General features: G+C 44.5%; 2 protein-coding genes across 2 annotated transcripts in view; one reads left to right on the forward strand and one right to left on the reverse strand.

The window, feature by feature from the left end:
- Window positions 1-18,314, reverse strand: part of LOC140119963 (uncharacterized) — a 1,020,783-nt gene that overhangs the window by 936,945 nt on the left and 65,524 nt on the right. The window lies entirely within an intron of this gene.
- The window catches only part of LOC140119770 (uncharacterized), a 43,458-nt gene continuing 32,410 nt past the window's right edge, over window positions 7,267-18,314 (forward strand). The window contains exons 1-8 of the mRNA XM_072139121.1: window positions 7,267-7,346; window positions 10,896-11,144; window positions 12,068-12,191; window positions 12,304-12,465; window positions 12,550-12,741; window positions 12,843-13,004; window positions 13,089-13,212; window positions 13,323-13,414. Coding sequence (XP_071995222.1) covers window positions 12,111-12,191; window positions 12,304-12,465; window positions 12,550-12,741; window positions 12,843-13,004; window positions 13,089-13,212; window positions 13,323-13,414 — 813 coding nt within the window. The 5' untranslated portion in view covers window positions 7,267-7,346; window positions 10,896-11,144; window positions 12,068-12,110. The remainder of the gene's footprint in view (window positions 7,347-10,895; window positions 11,145-12,067; window positions 12,192-12,303; window positions 12,466-12,549; window positions 12,742-12,842; window positions 13,005-13,088; window positions 13,213-13,322; window positions 13,415-18,314) is intronic.

Below are 18,314 nucleotides of genomic sequence, written 5' to 3' on the forward strand. Positions count from 1 at the left end.
TGCAGTGTGTGTGAGGTGACTGGAGCAGATACATGAGGAGACATGGTGACTACATGATGTCCTGTGGTAATAATTCTCCTATATATGACATATCAGCCATGTCTGCAGTGTGTGAGGGGACTGGTGCAGATACATGAGGAGACATGGTGACTACATGATCTCCTGTGGTAATAATTCTCCTATATATGATATATCAGCCATGTCTGCAGTGTAAGAGGTAACTGGAGCAGATACATGAGGAGACATGGTTACTACATGATGTCCTGGGGTAATAATTCTCCTATACAGGCGGTCCCCTACTTAAGGACACCCGACTTACAGACAACCCATAGTTACAGACAGACCCCTCTGACCTCTGGTGAAGCTCTCTGGATGCTTTACTATAGTCCCAGATTGCAATAATCAGCTGTATGGTGTTTGTAATGAAGCTTTATTGATAATCCTTGGTCCAATTACAGCAAAAAATGTTTAAACTCCAATTGTCACTGGGGCCAAAATTTTTTTTGTCTGGATCTACAATTATAAAATATACAGTTTCGACTTGCATACAAATTCAACTTAAGAACAAACCTCCAGACCCTATCTTGTACGTAACCCGGGGACTGCCTGTATATGATATATCAGCCATGTCTGCAGTGTGTGAGGTGACTGGGAGCAGATACATGAGGAGACATGGTGACTACATGATGTCCTGTGGTAATAATTCCCCTATATATGATATATCAGACATGCCTGCAGTGTGTGAGGTGACTGCAGGAGATACATGAGGAGACATGGTGACTACATGATCTCCTGTGGTAATAAATCTCCTATATATGATATATCAGCCATATCTGCAGTGTATGAGGTGACTGGAGCAGATACATGAGGAGACATGGTGACTACATGATGTCCTGTGGTAATAATTCCCCTATATATGATATATCAGACATGCCTGCAGTGTGTGAGGTGACTGCAGGAGATACATGAGGAGACATGGTGACTACATGATGTCCTGTGGTAATAATTCTCCTATATATGATATATCAGCCATGTCTGCAGTGTATGAGGTGACTGGGAGCAGATACATGAGGAGACATGGTGACTACATGATGTCCTGTGGTAATAATTCTCCTATATATGATATATCAGCCATGTCTGCAGTGTATGAGGTGACTGGAACACATACATCAGGAGACATGGTGACTACAGCATCTCCTGTGGTAATAATTCTCCTATATATGATATATCAGCCATGTCTGCAGTGTGTGAGGTGACTGGAGCAGATACATGAGGAGACATGGTGACTACATGATGTCCTGTGGTAATAATTCCCCTATATATGATATATCAGACATGCCTGCAGTGTGTGAGGTGACTGCAGGAGATACATGAGGAGACATGGTGACTACATGATGTCCTGTGGTAATAATTCTCCTATATATGATATATCAGACATGCCTGCAGTGTGTGAGGTGACTGCAGGAGATACATGAGGAGACATGGTGACTACATGATGTCCTGTGGTAAAAATTCTCCTATATATGATATATCAGCCAAGTCTGCAGTGTATGAGGAGACTGAGAGCAGATACATGAGGAGACATGGTGACTACATGATCTCCTGTGGTAATAATTCTCCTATATATGATATATCAGCCATGTCTGCAGTGTGTGAGGTGACTGGGAGCAGATACATGAGGAGACATGGTGACTACATGATGTCCTGTGGTAATAATTCTCCTATATATGATATATCAGCCATGTCTGCAGTGTGTGAGGTGACTGGAGCAGATACATGAGGAGACATGGTAACTACATGATCTCCTGTGGTAATAAATCTCCTATATGTGAGATATCAGCCATGTCTGCAGTGTATGAGGTGACTGGTGCAGATACATCAGGAGACATGGTGACTACATGATCTCCTGTGGTAATAATTCTCCTATATATGATATATCAGACATGCCTGCAGTGTGTGAGGTGACTGCAGGAGATACATGAGGAGACATGGTGACTACATGATGTCCTGTGGTAATAATTCTCCTATATATGATATATCAGCCATGTCTGCAGTGTATGAGGTGACTGGGAGCAGATACATGAGGAGACATGGTGACTACATGATGTCCTGTGGTAATAATTCTCCTATATATGATATATCAGCCATGTCTGCAGTGTATGAGGTGACTGGAACACATACATCAGGAGACATGGTGACTACAGCATCTCCTGTGGTAATAATTCTCCTATATATGATATATCAGCCATGTCTGCAGTGTGTGAGGTGACTGGAGCAGATACATGAGGAGACATGGTGACTACATGATGTCCTGTGGTAATAATTCCCCTATATATGATATATCAGACATGCCTGCAGTGTGTGAGGTGACTGCAGGAGATACATGAGGAGACATGGTGACTACATGATGTCCTGTGGTAATAATTCTCCTATATATGATATATCAGACATGCCTGCAGTGTGTGAGGTGACTGCAGGAGATACATGAGGAGACATGGTGACTACATGATGTCCTGTGGTAATAATTCTCCTATATATGGTATATCAGCCATGTCTGCAGTGTATGAGGTGACTGGGAGCAGATACATGAGACATGGTGACTACATGATGTCCTGTGGTAATAATTCTCCTATATATGATATATCAGCCAAGTCTGCAGTGTATGAGGAGACTGAGAGCAGATACATGAGGAGACATGGTGACTACATGATCTCCTGTGGTAATAATTCTCCTATATATGATATATCAGCCATGTCTGCAGTGTGTGAGGTGACTGGGAGCAGATACATGAGGAGACATGGTGACTACATGATGTCCTGTGGTAATAATTCTCCTATATATGATATATCAGCCATGTCTGCAGTGTGTGAGGTGACTGGAGCAGATACATGAGGAGACATGGTAACTACATGATCTCCTGTGGTAATAAATCTCCTATATGTGAGATATCAGCCATGTCTGCAGTGTATGAGGTGACTGGTGCAGATACATCAGGAGACATGGTGACTACATGATCTCCTGTGGTAATAATTCTCCTATATATGATATATCAGACATGCCTGCAGTGTGTGAGGTGACTGTAGGAGATACATGAGGAGACATGGTGACTACATGATGTCCTGTGGTAATAATTCTCCTATATATGATATATCAGCCATGTCTGCAGTGTATGAGGTGACTGGGAGCAGATACATGAGGAGACATGGTGACTACATGATGTCCTGTGGTAATAAATCTCCTATATGTGATATATCAGCCATGTCTGCAGTGTATGAGGTGACTGGAACACATACATCAGGAGACATGGTGACTACAGCATCTCCTGTGGTAATAATTCTCCTATATATGATATATCAGCCATGTCTGCAGTGTGTGAGGTGACTGGAGCAGATACATGAGGAGACATGGTGACTACATGATGTCCTGTGGTAATAATTCCCCTATATATGATATATCAGACATGCCTGCAGTGTGTGAGGTGACTGCAGGAGATACATGAGGAGACATGGTGACTACATGATGTCCTGTGGTAATAATTCTCCTATATATGATATATCAGCCATGTCTGCAGTGTATGAGGTGACTGGGAGCAGATACATGAGGAGACATGGTGACTACATGATGTCCTGGGGTAATAATTCTCCTATATATGATATATCAGCCATGTCTGCAGTGTGTGAGGTGACTGGGAGCAGATACATGAGGAGACATGGTGACTACATGATGTCCTGTGGTAATAATTCTCCTATATATGATATATCAGACATGTCTGCAGCGTGTGAGGTGACTGGGAGCAGATACATGAGGAGACATGGTAACTACATGATCTCCTGTGGTAATAAATCTCCTATATGTGAGATATCAGCCATGTCTGCAGTGTATGAGGTGACTGGTGCAGATACATCAGGAGACATGGTGACTACATGATCTCCTGTGGTAATAATTCTCCTATATATGATATATCAGCCATGTCTGCAGTGTGTGAGGTGACTGGAGCAGATACATGAGGAGACATGGTAACTACATGATCTCCTGTGGTAATAAATCTCCTATATGTGAGATATCAGCCATGTCTGCAGTGTATGAGGTGACTGGTGCAGATACATCAGGAGACATGGTGACTACATGATCTCCTGTGGTAATAATTCTCCTATATATGATATATCAGACATGCCTGCAGTGTGTGAGGTGACTGCAGGAGATACATGAGGAGACATGGTGACTACATGATGTCCTGTGGTAATAATTCTCCTATATATGATATATCAGCCATGTCTGCAGTGTATGAGGTGACTGGGAGCAGATACATGAGGAGACATGGTGACTACATGATGTCCTGTGGTAATAATTCTCCTATATATGATATATCAGCCATGTCTGCAGTGTATGAGTTGACTGGAACACATACATCAGGAGACATGGTGACTACAGCATCTCCTGTGGTAATAATTCTCCTATATATGATATATCAGCCATGTCTGCAGTGTGTGAGGTGACTGGAGCAGATACATGAGGAGACATGGTGACTACATGATGTCCTGTGGTAATAATTCTCCTATATATGATATATCAGACATGCCTGCAGTGTGTGAGGTGACTGCAGGAGATACATGAGGAGACATGGTGACTACATGATGTCCTGTGGTAATAATTCTCCTATATATGATATATCAGCCATGTCTGCAGTGTATGAGGTGACTGGGAGCAGATACATGAGGAGACATGGTGACTACATGATGTCCTGTGGTAATAATTCTCCTATATATGATATATCAGCCAAGTCTGCAGTGTATGAGGAGACTGAGAGCAGATACATGAGGAGACATGGTGACTACATGATCTCCTGTGGTAATAATTCTCCAATATATGATATATCAGCCATGTCTGCAGTGTGTGAGGTGACTGGGAGCAGATACATGAGGAGACATGGTGACTACATGATGTCCTGTGGTAATAATTCTCCTATATATGATATATCAGCCATGTCTGCAGTGTGTGAGGTGACTGGAGCAGATACATGAGGAGACATGGTAACTACATGATCTCCTGTGGTAATAAATCTCCTATATGTGAGATATCAGCCATGTCTGCAGTGTATGAGGTGACTGGTGCAGATACATCAGGAGACATGGTGACTACATGATCTCCTGTGGTAATAATTCTCCTATATATGATATATCAGACATGCCTGCAGTGTGTGAGGTGACTGCAGGAGATACATGAGGAGACATGGTGACTACATGATGTCCTGTGGTAATAATTCTCCTATATATGATATATCAGCCATGTCTGCAGTGTATGAGGTGACTGGGAGCAGATACATGAGGAGACATGGTGACTACATGATGTCCTGTGGTAATAATTCTCCTATATATGATATATCAGCCATGTCTGGAGTGTTTGAGGTGACTAGAGCAGATACATGAGGAGACATGGTGACTACATGATCTCCTGTGGTAATAATTCTCCAATATATGATATATCAGCCATGTCTGCAGTGTGTGAGGTGACTGGAGCAGATACATGAGGAGACATGGTGACTACATGATGTCCTGTGGTAATAATTCTCCTATATATGATATATCAGCCATGTCTGCAGTGTGTGAGGTGACTGGAGCAGATACATGAGGAGACATGGTGACTACATGGTGTCCTGTGGTAATAACTACAGGAGATGCCAGAGATGCCACTCCGAGCCATTTATCTGGGCACTCAGACCATCACCCCAGGACAGAGTTCACCAAATAGGACCAAATCCACCAAATCTTCCTGCAGTCCCCTATTTTAAAGTGACACTTTATTGGCTATTTGAAACTGTGGGAAAAGTGAGAAGATGATGACAGAACTGCAACATCTTTGGAGGTTCTCATTCTGGACCCACCTTTCTACCTCTACATAGAGACCCTGGAGAGAAGCTACAACGAGAGTCTGAATTTGTCCTCCTTCTTTCAACTGTATTGGTTGCCTTGGGACCAATACGATTGAAAGATGTGGAAGAACAGGTAGCAATAAGTTACTGCTTAAAATGCCTTGTTGGCATTTCATGGTAAATAAGTGGATTTTGGTTGTAGTTTGGGCACTCTGTCTCCAAAAGGTTTGCCATCACTGCTATAGTCCCTTCTCACAGTCCCAACACATGCATATGTGTAACACAGGTATTTGGACGTGGAGGGGGATAAGTCTGCACCTCCTGCTACCTCCCACAGTGCTCCACCACTACTCAGGAACTCTGGGTAAGTAGGGCTGGAATTAGGGAAAGACACTGGGGGACATTTACTTAAAGTGTCGGTGTCTGCATTAGCTTTGTTACCGACCTGCTCTCGGAAAGAAGACACACATTTAATATTGTAGAGCTGTGCAGAGACATTTCTGTCCCCGAGACCATTTTCTGTCCCCGAGACCATTTTCTGTCCCTGGGACCAAAATCTGTCCCGAGCACCAGAAATATGTCCAACAGTCCCTGCTAGACCAGTTTTCTTTTGGTCTACTTTCCGCCAGTTTACAGCGCCCAAAAATGGCTGTGACACATATTAATTCTGTCTGAGTTTCCACTCCGCCAAAGCCACGCCCCTTTTCGGAGAAGAGTCGGAGCAGACGGAAAAAGTCATTTTTTCTGTCCCCGACAGCTAATAAATAGGTCTGAGAGCAGAACATGTGGTGAGAGCGCCACAAAACTGGCGGAAACACCATAGTAAATGTCCCCCACTGTGCAGCTTTAGAGACCAGCTTGCAGCCTGTACGACAGAGAACCTACCTCAAAAACAAAACAAGATACATTGCTTCCTAAAAAAAAACACCCCCCTCCCCCAGCTGCTGTTCAAACAAACAGGACATTTGGAGGACAGTGATACAGCAGTCAGTATGGGAGTGTGGGGGATGGAGCCTGCAGCCCCTGGAACAGATATCTGCTGATTTTCCAGTCTTTCCCCGTCTTCCTTCATGACTAGTAAGTGCATATTTAAGTTTTGCATGCTGTTTTGAAGTTACACAGCTTATTTGTGCACAGCACATGTACATTTTTACATATACTTTATTACTTTGGATTGTGGGGTCAGTATGGTGACCTCCGGCATCTCCATGTATTGTTATTGGATCATGATCACTGGTGAGGATTCCTCAACTCTGTGTCCGAGCCTAATGCCTGTAAGGAAAAACTCAGAGCATGTCCTATTCTATTGCAGGAGGTTCTATCAGGTTTTCTTGAGGTATTTTGTAGTTGCTTGCCGGGAAACGATCACATGACCTTAATGGGATGGCCCAGCTTAATCACTGGCTTCCTGGAAAACACGGATTACACACACATATTACCCACAGACCAACTTTGTGGACCTACAGCCGTGACACAGGTAAAATACGGATCACACACAGCCCACAAATACGACCAGTACTGCTGCAGATCGCAGACATAGAAAAACAATGATCATGTGCAGCGAGTGTGAAGAAATATAATATGCACGTGAGACCTGTACTCACTTTTAATGAGGGGGAGATACAAGGGGCAACATTAAGGGAAGAGAGATGAGAGGCAGCTAAGAAGATGAGGGGGTCTACAATGAGGGCAGATACAAGGATTCTCACAATAAGAGAGGGGGAGATGAGGGGCTACAAAATGACCGGGGGCTAAAAGGGGATACACAATAATAGGGGTATATACAAGGGGGCCCTTAATTAGAGGGGGAAATGAGAGGGGACCCACAATTTTTCAGTGTGGCGTAAAAATGTACAGTATATACTTGAGTATAAGCCAAGGTACCTAATTTTAACACAAAAAACTGGGAAAACTTATTGAATCGAGTATAAGCCTAGAGCCTGCCAGCTCATGCCCCCCCAGCATATAGCTTGTTACCCCTTACCTGATCAATGTCCACCCTATAAGCAAAAAAAAATGCATACCCACCTTCAGAGGCCCCCTGGCAAGTCCTCTCCTTTCCATTGATGTTCTGGGTCCCCCGCGTGGTGCCGTCGCACGCACAATGAAATCAGCCGCTCGCTGACATCATAGTTAGACTTACAGGGAGGGTGGTTGGGCCAGAAGGTGAGAACAAATTTTGTTTTTTTTACAGACTTGAGTATAAGCCGAGTTAGGTTTTTTCAGCACAATTTTTGTGCTGAAAAACTCGCCTTGTACTCAAGTATATACTGTACTTTTAATATTCCCATGTAGCAGTAGGTGAGCCCCCAAAATCAATTTCACTGGTGGGCCCTTGGTCCCCCAGTCTGACACTGCCAAGACTTGTAGGCGGCCACTGGTGCATTGTAACAAATTGACCTGGACATTCAGGCATCAATGACCATCAGTGATAATGAGGTTAATACATGTGCCAGCTCCAAAGACGTCTTTTTCAGTGCAATAGATCTGGCCCATCGATTTCAGCCACAGAGGCCCCTGGTCCGGGGCTGAAGATATACCACCGCCAACAAATAGACCTGCTCCTCCCAAGGATTATGTTACCGGTCTGTTACTCTTTTACCGTTCTTTACAATAAACCAAACTGTGAGTGGTTTTACAAACTCACTTCTATTTCTTTCTTCACCCTGTTGCCCAAGACTGGGATGGATGCAGTCCCAGTTATAAAGATGGTCTGCACCAATTAATCCACATCAAACTTTTTTCCCCTCTCCCGGGAGGTGCAGTCTATTCATTGCAGCAACTCGCGGGCCTAAGGTCACATGACCAAGAGCTCAGATTTTTGGATAGGTGGGGTCTGAGGCGCCAGCCATAATCTGGACTGGTTGGGTCTGGGGCGATGGCCATAGTCTGGACAGGTGAGATCTAAGGCGATGGCCAGAGTTTGGATGGGCTGGGGGGCGTTAGAACACATTGGCTGTAATGATTTTCTTATATAAATATTCATCTATTTAGGCCCGTTCCACACTTGCGAGTGTGATGCGATGAACTCGCATCACATTCGCAACGCATGCTGCCAGGAACGCATGCTGAGTTCACTCCCGCGGTGCAGCGTTCGGGCCATGCGTTCCCGGCAGCATGCGTTGGGCCTAACACTTTATATGCCTAACAGTTATTTATTTATATATTACTGAAAATTTCATACTTTTGTTAAACATATTCCTCAATATGGTGAAAAGAGTATTATTAGCCTTCTAGAAAAACATTAGTGCTACCTCTGTATGGCTCTATTACTATATTGACTTCTACCAGGCACCATGAATATACTGGCTACCGTGTGAGCAATTGTATTATATTAACTACTGTGGGAGCACTGTTGCTATATTAGTTTACCTGTAGGCTCTGTAACTCAATTGGTTAATATGGGGGCACTGTTAGCATGGTGGCTATTGGCTGCTGTGATGGCACCATTGTTCTGTGAACCACTCCGTGTGTATTGGTTATCCTTGGGGCACTGTTACTTAATTGGCTACTGTTGGGGCATTAGGGATGAATTTGTTAATGCGGGGCACTGTTACATAATTGGCTATTGTCACAGCACAATTACAAAATCTGCTGGGGACCCTGTTGGGTCACACTTGTTATATTGGCTACTGTGGGGCACGGTTATGATAGTGGCTACTATTGGAGCACTGTTAGTATAGATGTTATTTTGTGGCAAAGTTATTATATTGGCTACTGTGGGGGAACCATTACTATGATAGCTATTGTGGATCCACTGTCACTATATTGGCAAATGTGTGGAGCACTGTTAATATAGTGGCTATTGTGGGGAACCATAACTTTTTTTTATCTACTATGGAGGCACCATTGATATATATTTTTGTGGGAGCACCAATTTCATTAAACACAGCTACTGTACTGGCTGTCTTGTGGGTCCTGTCGCTTTATTGGCTGCCATGGTTCACTGGTTCACTGCTATTATATTAACTACTACTATATAGGGTTACAATTTTATGTGACATATTTTTTTATTTTTACTACTGTGGGTGCACTGCTAATATATGGTATTGTGGCACTACTTTGGGAACACATTGATAATTTTGGCTGCTACGGGGACACCACTTATATATTCAGTTGATATATTGGGTTGATTAACAGGGACTCCTGTTAATTTTTGCTACTATACTATCATCATTACTATATAGCCTAATATGGGAGCACTATTGGTATAGATTCTATTGTTTGGCACTTTAACTAAATTGGCCACTGTGGGGACTTTTTGACTATTTTAAAAACTGTGGGGGATGGTTACAATTTTGGCTGCTATGGGGACACCATTGATATATTTTTAACTGTGCGGGCACTATTACTATATGAGTCACTGTGGGGACACTGTTACTACATTGACTACTCTGGCAGTGTTAGCATAGTGGCTAATATGTGGCGCATTTACTATTTTGGCTACTACTGAGGCATGATTATTATATAGTTGCTACTGCTGGAGCACTGTTGCTATATTGGCTACCGCGGGAGTATGTTAGCCTGGATGCCATTTTATGGCACACCTAATATATTGGCTACTCTGGGGGCACATTGACAATTTTAGCTATTATGGGGGCGCTGTTACTATATTAGCTGCTATTTCGTACTAATATATTGGCTACTATCGGAGCACTTTAGAATAATGGCTATTTTCTGGAACAATTACTATCTTTGCTACTGTGGGGGCATTTTGACATTGTTTGGCTATGGGGGCATCTTTGATTGATTGGCTACTGTAGGGCACTGTTACTTTATAATCTATTTTGTACAGTAACTCTCCTTTCTGTATCTGTGTCTCACACTGACACAAGGACCACACAGGCATCCATTGTGGGGGACCAAAAACACAACATATCATGTGTATGTAGCACCTGTGTATATGTAGGTGTACTATATTAATCCCAGGCACTAACTGTCGTCTCCATGCATCTCTTCACCTGCAGCCCCCCTCTAACACTGATCTTTCCTAAATACCCCATGCCTGTTGTTCCTGTGTTTCTAGTGATTTCCTATTGTGACCTTGATTCATGTTCCTGACTTCGATTCTCTATCGCCTGTCTTGACCTTCTGCCTTGTCTTCGACTCCATCTCTGTCTGCCGATTTTGTACCTTGCCTTGGCCACCACCACAAGCAAAGTTGCGCCTTTGGAGCGACCTGGTGGTATCCCGCCGCAGCAAGTCCAACACGTGTTGGTGAAAACCAGGTGCCACTTAGACTCTGCTCCCAAGGGTCGTCTTACGTCATTGCTCAGTGAGTCCACTACCTCTGAACCTGACACACGTAGGAGAATAGAGAGAAAAAGAAGACTGTTTAGGTGTTTGTGAGGGGTTTTTAAGCTTCGCAGAAAAAACATGATGGGTTATTGTTGTTAGATAAAGCGTATAAGAGATATATAACCATGAAGGATGGAGGGCTGATGTTGATGAAGGACACTGTTGGGACAGTAGATGATTAGGAAAACATTACTAAGGTAACATTAATGATGTATGGATTTACAGAAGTGTTAGGCCTCTTGCAGACGAAGATAAGCAGCCTTAGCATAGCATTCCACCAGATGGAGAGGGGAGGGATGAGCATGGTCATCAGAGACCACACTTACATGGCATCGCCTAATACAAAGCTCTTTAGCATTACCTGCCTCTTTCCTATGCTGCCCCTTCTGCCAGGAAACATTTTCTTCCACTTTGCATTAATTACAAGCAAATTAAGTAAGCATCCCACTCAGAATTAGGAGGAGAGGATCAGCACATCCTCCTTTTGGACTGAAGGTGATGGTCACACGGGAGACTAGACATTAGTGGATGATGATGATGTTGTTGATCTCACAATGATCATCGAGGGGTAAGAGTGGATGCTGGCTGATCAACTAGCAGGGTGGTAATGTGCCCAGGACTGGACATTTCCAATCACACACCAGAGTGGGCGTGCCAATTTCAGGCTACTCAGATGACTGGTCGTGATTAGGGGCACCATGTGTGCCTGAAACACGTTGAGCTAATGAAAAATGCTATCAACTTGCTATTAGTAGCCCAGGAGCCTATTTATAGCAGCAATAGGAAGATTGCTGGGGATAAAACTCTGCACTCCCCAATGGCCCTGTGTCAAACCAATGGATCATTACCAATAACAGAACTATGCAAAAAAAAAAATCTGTCCTCCTCATTTTCCCTCAGATTCTTCAGATACAGAAGCCTTGCACTGAATATCCATTGAAAGATGATGGTTCAGGATAGAGACCAGATTAAAACAAGGATCCTGAACCTCACCCTGGAGATGATCTCCTTGATAACCGGAGAGGTGAGAGTCTCCCAGGACACGGCTCTTATCTCTAGGAATAACAGCGGGAAATGACTGGAGAGGTGAAGGATTCTTAGGATCTATGTAGTGATCAGTGTCTCCCCATACACAGGATTACACAGTAGTGAAGAAGTCGTCTGGTGAGTGTGTGACCCCCCGTGTGTCAGGAGGATGGACCCAGAGCCCCATCACCGAGCCTCCACCTCATTCACTGATACATGAGCAGAAGATCCTAGAACTTACCTCCAGGATCACTGAGCTGCTGAGCGGAGAGGTGAGCGCTGCCGGGAATGCTGGGACATTGTACAATAACACAAGGGAGGGGTCTGGGTGATGACTGTGTCATTGTGGGTGTCAGGTTCCTATAAGGTGTCAGGACGTCACTGTCTATTTCTCCATGGAGGAGTGGGAGTATATAGAAGGACACAAGGACCAGTACAAGGACATCATGATGGTGAAGGGCCCACCACTGATGGAGAAGGACAGAGACCAGATGTTTGCCAGGATCCTTGACCTCACCCTGGAGATCATCTTCTTGATAACTGGGGAGGTGAGAGTCTCCCAGGACATCACGCTTATCTCTATGAATTAAACTGGAAAGATGAAATATTATTCCGTTTTATATAGTAATCAGTGTCTCCCCATACACAGGATTACACAGTAGTGAAGAAGTTGTCTAGTGAGTGTGTGACACCTCTTGTGTCAGGAGGATGGACCCGAAGCCCCATCACCGAGCCTCCACATCATTCACTGATTCATGAGCAGAAGATCCTAGAACTTACCTCCAGGATCACTGAGCTGCTGAGCGGAGAGGTGAGTGCTGCCGGGAATGCTGGGACATTGTACAATAACACAAGGGAGGTGTCTGGGTGATGACTGTGTCATTGTGTGTGTCAGGTTCCTATAAGGTGTCAGGACGTCACTGTCTATTTCTCCATGGAGGAGTGGGAGTATATAGAAGGACACAAGGACCAGTACAAGGACATCATGATGGAGGACCACCATATCCTCACATCACCAGGTAAGAGGAGACCTTCCTGATTATAGCAGGTGTGAGGTCACCTAGACTCCTCCATCATCTTATCATCCCATATAGATAATGTATTCAGTCACTGTGTATATTTCCTATAGATGGATCCAGTCAACCAAATACTTGTTCTAGTCTTAAAAATTCCCAAGATTGTCCAGAGGTTCCAGAGGAGAAGGTCCCACAGGATGATCAGGTAGATGGAGCTGAGATTCACATAAATTCTGTGAAGAGTTATATAATCAAGCTTTCTACTAACCTTCTCCTGCAGCAGTGGGTGGAGGATCTATGTGATGATGATGTTGATGGCTACTGTGGTAGTTCGAGTCAATAAATGGTTTCTAGTGTTAGTGATTTTTATCTAGGGCTCCAACAGCCCTTCTACAATTGTAAGGTGATTGATAAATTTATAACTGTTTGTTCCCAGCGCTGGGATACAGGCACAGAGAATGACTAATACACAATCATAAGCTGTACTGTGTTTATTTCAAACCAGCAGTCGTGTATATAGGAACAGAAAAAGCTTTTGCAGAGGGTGTGAAAAGGTGATAAAGTACTGAAATGCTATAGGTTAGCTTGAAAATACCAGAACCTCCCCTTTAAAGGACATCTACCACCATATTTAGGGGTGGTAGACTGTCACCAAATGCATGCTTGTTACCTCATGGGTTAATTGGGAGTCCTCTTGGCACTTTCCAGCACGCCTGCTGCACCAAATATCCACTTTATAACTTTATGGAAATGAGACGGAGGCGCTCACAGCTCCCTTAGCCGAGTGCCTCCTTCTCCGTCGGAAGATAATTTATTCACACCCCCTAATTGATATTCCCCTCAGGAAGGCCAGCCGCAAGTGCTGTGACTGCGCAGCCGACCGGAGAAGGAGGACCTTGGGAGGTAGCTCACACGCATGCGCGAGCTTAGCAGACAGCCAGGTGACGTCATTGGCTGTCTGCAGCGCTTGTGGCTGGCCTTCCTGAGGGGAATATCAATGAGGGGGTGTAAATTAATTGTCTTTGAACAGAGCCAGGAGGTAATCGACTAACAGAGCTGTGAGCGCCTCCGGTTCATTTCCATAAAGTTATAAAGTGGATATTTTGGGGTAGCAGACATGCCGGAAAGTTCTAGGAGGACTCCCAATTAACCCCTGAGATAGCGAGCATGCATTTAGGGACAGTTTACCACCCCTAAATGTGGTGGTAGATGTCCTTTAAGCCATTTTCCCAAATAAACTTCATGTATAGTTTTTACTGAAAAAAAACAAGACTTGATGGAAGCAGAATGTTTATAGTAAATGTCCTTGTGAAGGCTCTGCATAATTCACAACAAGATAAGCTTAAAGGAAACCTACCACTTGTAGTGGCAGGTTTCTGATGGAAATACCGGGCACCAGCTCAGGGTGAGCTGGTGCCGGAGCTTATTTTCGTTAGTGTTTTAAACCGCGGTATCACGGTTTAAAACACTTTTTAAACTTTATAGCCGGCGCAGGCAGGTACGCGCTCGGCGCTTACCGTGCACGCGGCTACATAGGAAGTGAATGAGAGCCGCGCGCATGGTAAGCGCCGAGCGCGTACCTGCCTGCGCCGGCTATAAAGTTTAAAAAGTGTTTTAAACCGCGGTTTAAAACACTAACGAAAATAAGCTCTGGCACCAGCTCACCCTGAGCTGGTGCCCGGTATTTCCATCAGAAACCTGCCACTACAAGTGGTAGGTTTCCTTTAAAGAGGACCTGTCACCTAAATTTTCTTCCCCGGACCGCCCCTCTCGCTCCATAGGCCGGCAGTCACCGCCACGCCCCAACCCCACCCCCTCATGAATACGTCGGGCAGCTTTGCGAGCTATCCGACAATCACACTGTACCCCACCGCAGTGTTTGATAGCGTTACCGGAGGTTTCCAGTAACGCTATCACTCTAACACTGCGGCGTTTGATCAAGCACTAGGAGCTGCTTACTCTAGTAACATCTCCTAGTGCCGATAAATTGGGTGACAGGTCCTCTTTAATGCTTCTGCAAAGAATAAAGAACAGGATACAAGGACAGAACTGTCTCTAGGCAGATTAAACAAAATGGTCTCTGAATTAAACAAAAATGGAGTCTGAGGGAAATATGATATCACCCACAGGATCGCATCGGATCACATTGTTTTATGTTGATCCTGTCTCTAAGTTCCTGCCTTCTAAAGACTTTTGTCCATCACTTGTGTTGGGGGGCGTGTCCCGTGCAGACCCCTTTTTTTTATTGATTAAAGGGGTATTCCCACGGAGGCAAGTCTTATATGTACTCGGGGTAACAAAATAACACTTTCAGCTTCCAGCCTTATATACTATGATACTATGATACTATGAACACATTCCCTAATCCACTGTTATTAACAAAAATACTGAATTTCTGTAAGGTCTGCAGTTGGCGGAATAGATGGCGTTTGTGTGTGAAGTGTGGCTTGGTGCTTGTGTTTGAATTAACTGAGCCATACCCTGCTCCTTGCATTTCAGCCCGGCCCAGCAAGGGTTACAAGCCTGATGGACAGTTCCCCCAGTGATCCTGGAGGTGTGTCCGGGAACTGCCTTATATACCTGCCTATTCCCATCATACCAGGCTGGCTATTTTGAGTCTTGTCTTATCTGTGCATCTAGTTCAAGTCTTACCTGTGTATCTAGTGCTCTTGCTATTTTGTTTTGTATCCGATTCTGTACCTTTGCTGCCATCTTGGTTTTGACCTGGTTTGTTTGTTTCGACTTGTCTGCCTGGACCTGACCTGTATATAACCCGCTTGATCTTACCTGACCTGTATATAACCCGCTTGATCTTACCTGACCAGTATATAAGCTGCTTGATCTTGACCTGTGGATATCCCACCTGAAGACCTATATATATCTGTTGTTTGTCCACATCTCAGACCTGTGTTAGTATTCTGTGCACCAGTGTGAACACTGGTCTATTCCTGTATTCCGGTTAACAGTCCGCTCCACCATCCAGCAGCTGCCAGACGAAGTAAGCCTTCCCTGTCATGTTGTAGGGTCGCTCAGGAACCGTCAGTTAGGTTCCTGATAGTGGGTTTGCCCTTATCAGGGTGGTTTATCTGCTTTAGGCAGGACCTTAGCCCGCAGGGACGTCGCATGGTGAGTTCGCCACCACTTACCTAGTCTGACAGCTAGCGCCAACCCTGGTTGTGGTTGCGCGGTTGCTGGACAGGTCCTGACAATTTCACAGATATAAGTCCAACCTGTCTCTTATCAGTCCTGCTGTACACAATTTCAATTGCCCCTAGACATGACCCTGTAACTTCTAACTTTAGGTTCGGGCCGTCATCTTAAATTTCTGTGTGAGATCGTGCAGATGAGATTTCTGTATCTCTCTGCTCTGAGCCTGTAGCATCGCCCCCTGCATGGAGCTCACACTGATTACTTCCTTCCAGAAGATTGTGAGCAGAGAGAGAGGCCTACAACCGACAAGGAGATAAGTGATCCGGGGGAAGGAGGAGGCAGGAACATATCTGTGAGATGTTGCAGAGCTGGCAGTGTAAAAGTCAGTCAGCCTGTGTCTGTCAGCCTCTGTGTAATCTCCTGCATCTCATCTCTGATCTGTCTCATCTCTCTTTCTATGTGTCAGTGTGTTAGTACAATGTCAGAAGCCAGATGAAAGTGTATATACACCTGTACCCTGATAATGTAACCACATTGTCACCCCACAGAACTAGATGGGTCATAATGGGGCAGATTTACTTACCCGGTCCGTTCGCGATCCAGCGGCGCGTTCTCTGCACTGGATTCGGGTCCGGCCGGGATTCATCAAAGCAGTTCCTCCGACGTCCACCAGGTGGCGCTGCTGCGCTGAAGTCCGCTGGAATGCCTCGAAATACACCGGCCTATCCAGGATGAAGGTGAGTGAAATTTTCGCGACACAATTTTTTTTAAATGCAGCGGTTTTTCCGAATACGTCGGGTTTTCGTTCGGCCACGCCCCCCTGATTTCCGTCGCGTGCATACCGGCGCCGATGCGCCAAATTCCGATCGCGTGCGCCAAAAACCCGGGGCAATTCAGGTACAATCGGGTAACACGTCGGGAAAATGCGAATCGGGCCCTTAGTAAATGACCCCCAATGTGTCTGACCCTGGGAATTTGCTCTGAGCAGCCAAGGGAGTGATAGGAGTTAAAACATCAATAACACTTAGTAAAATTGTAAAGTAAGGGGTTAAAATGATCGTTATTGTGTTAACAATCTTTATGTCCCTGGTTACTGTCCTCGCTGCTTCATTTTTAGCTGTCCCTGTTGTCTCTTGGCTTGTGCTTGACGTCTCATTGTGTCGAAAATGTGGATAATGTTCAATTGGCCAAGCATCATCTAGTTCATGTGTTTTTCTTAGTCACCGATTTCTCCTTCGTCTCCTAAGTCCAAGGCCCCAATTTCTGGACTACCTTTGCCTGAGGCCAGTGCTTGTCATATTTGCTGCTAGGCTGTATCCGCACATCATTGTTTCTCTGAAGTTCAGGCAGATCTTTTGCTGATTTGTTACAATAGAAAGCTTGATTTTTCCTAAATTGATCACCAACTTGTTCAACAAGCTTTGGCTTTAGCAGATGACTAGTAGTTGGTAAAAGTGTCCTGGGTCATCTACTCATGAGCCTCTGAGCTGGACTGCTTTGGAGGCCTTGTGTGGGGGTGTTTCTGTGACCCAGTATAGACAGGTATATATCTGAGATATATCTGAACCTGTCTGCCTTGTTTTTTGCATTTAGTCTTTTAACAGTTTTTATTGCCGATTCTGCTTTTCCATTACTTTGGGGATCCTGGAGATGATGTCTGGTCAAATTCCCATGTTGTGCTAAATCTTTTAAACTCTTCTGAAGTAAATTGAACATCATTGTCAGAGAACAAATTATCAGGACTTCAATATCTGGTAAAATGGGCCTTGAGGTTTTTTTTATCACTGTTCTCACCCTTGTATCCTGCACATAGTCCACTTCCCAGAAGTTGAATTTCTTTCATCTTGTCCTTTGAGACTGCTAGATAGTAAACCATATTGATGCTTTCCATGTCTTTTCTCCATCCTGATGGGTAGGTGCCAGGATTAGGGGTAGTGGACCCACTATACCACCAC

This window comes from Engystomops pustulosus, chromosome 2, assembly GCF_040894005.1.
Source record: "Engystomops pustulosus chromosome 2, aEngPut4.maternal, whole genome shotgun sequence".
Lineage (NCBI taxonomy): Eukaryota > Metazoa > Chordata > Amphibia > Anura > Leptodactylidae > Engystomops > Engystomops pustulosus.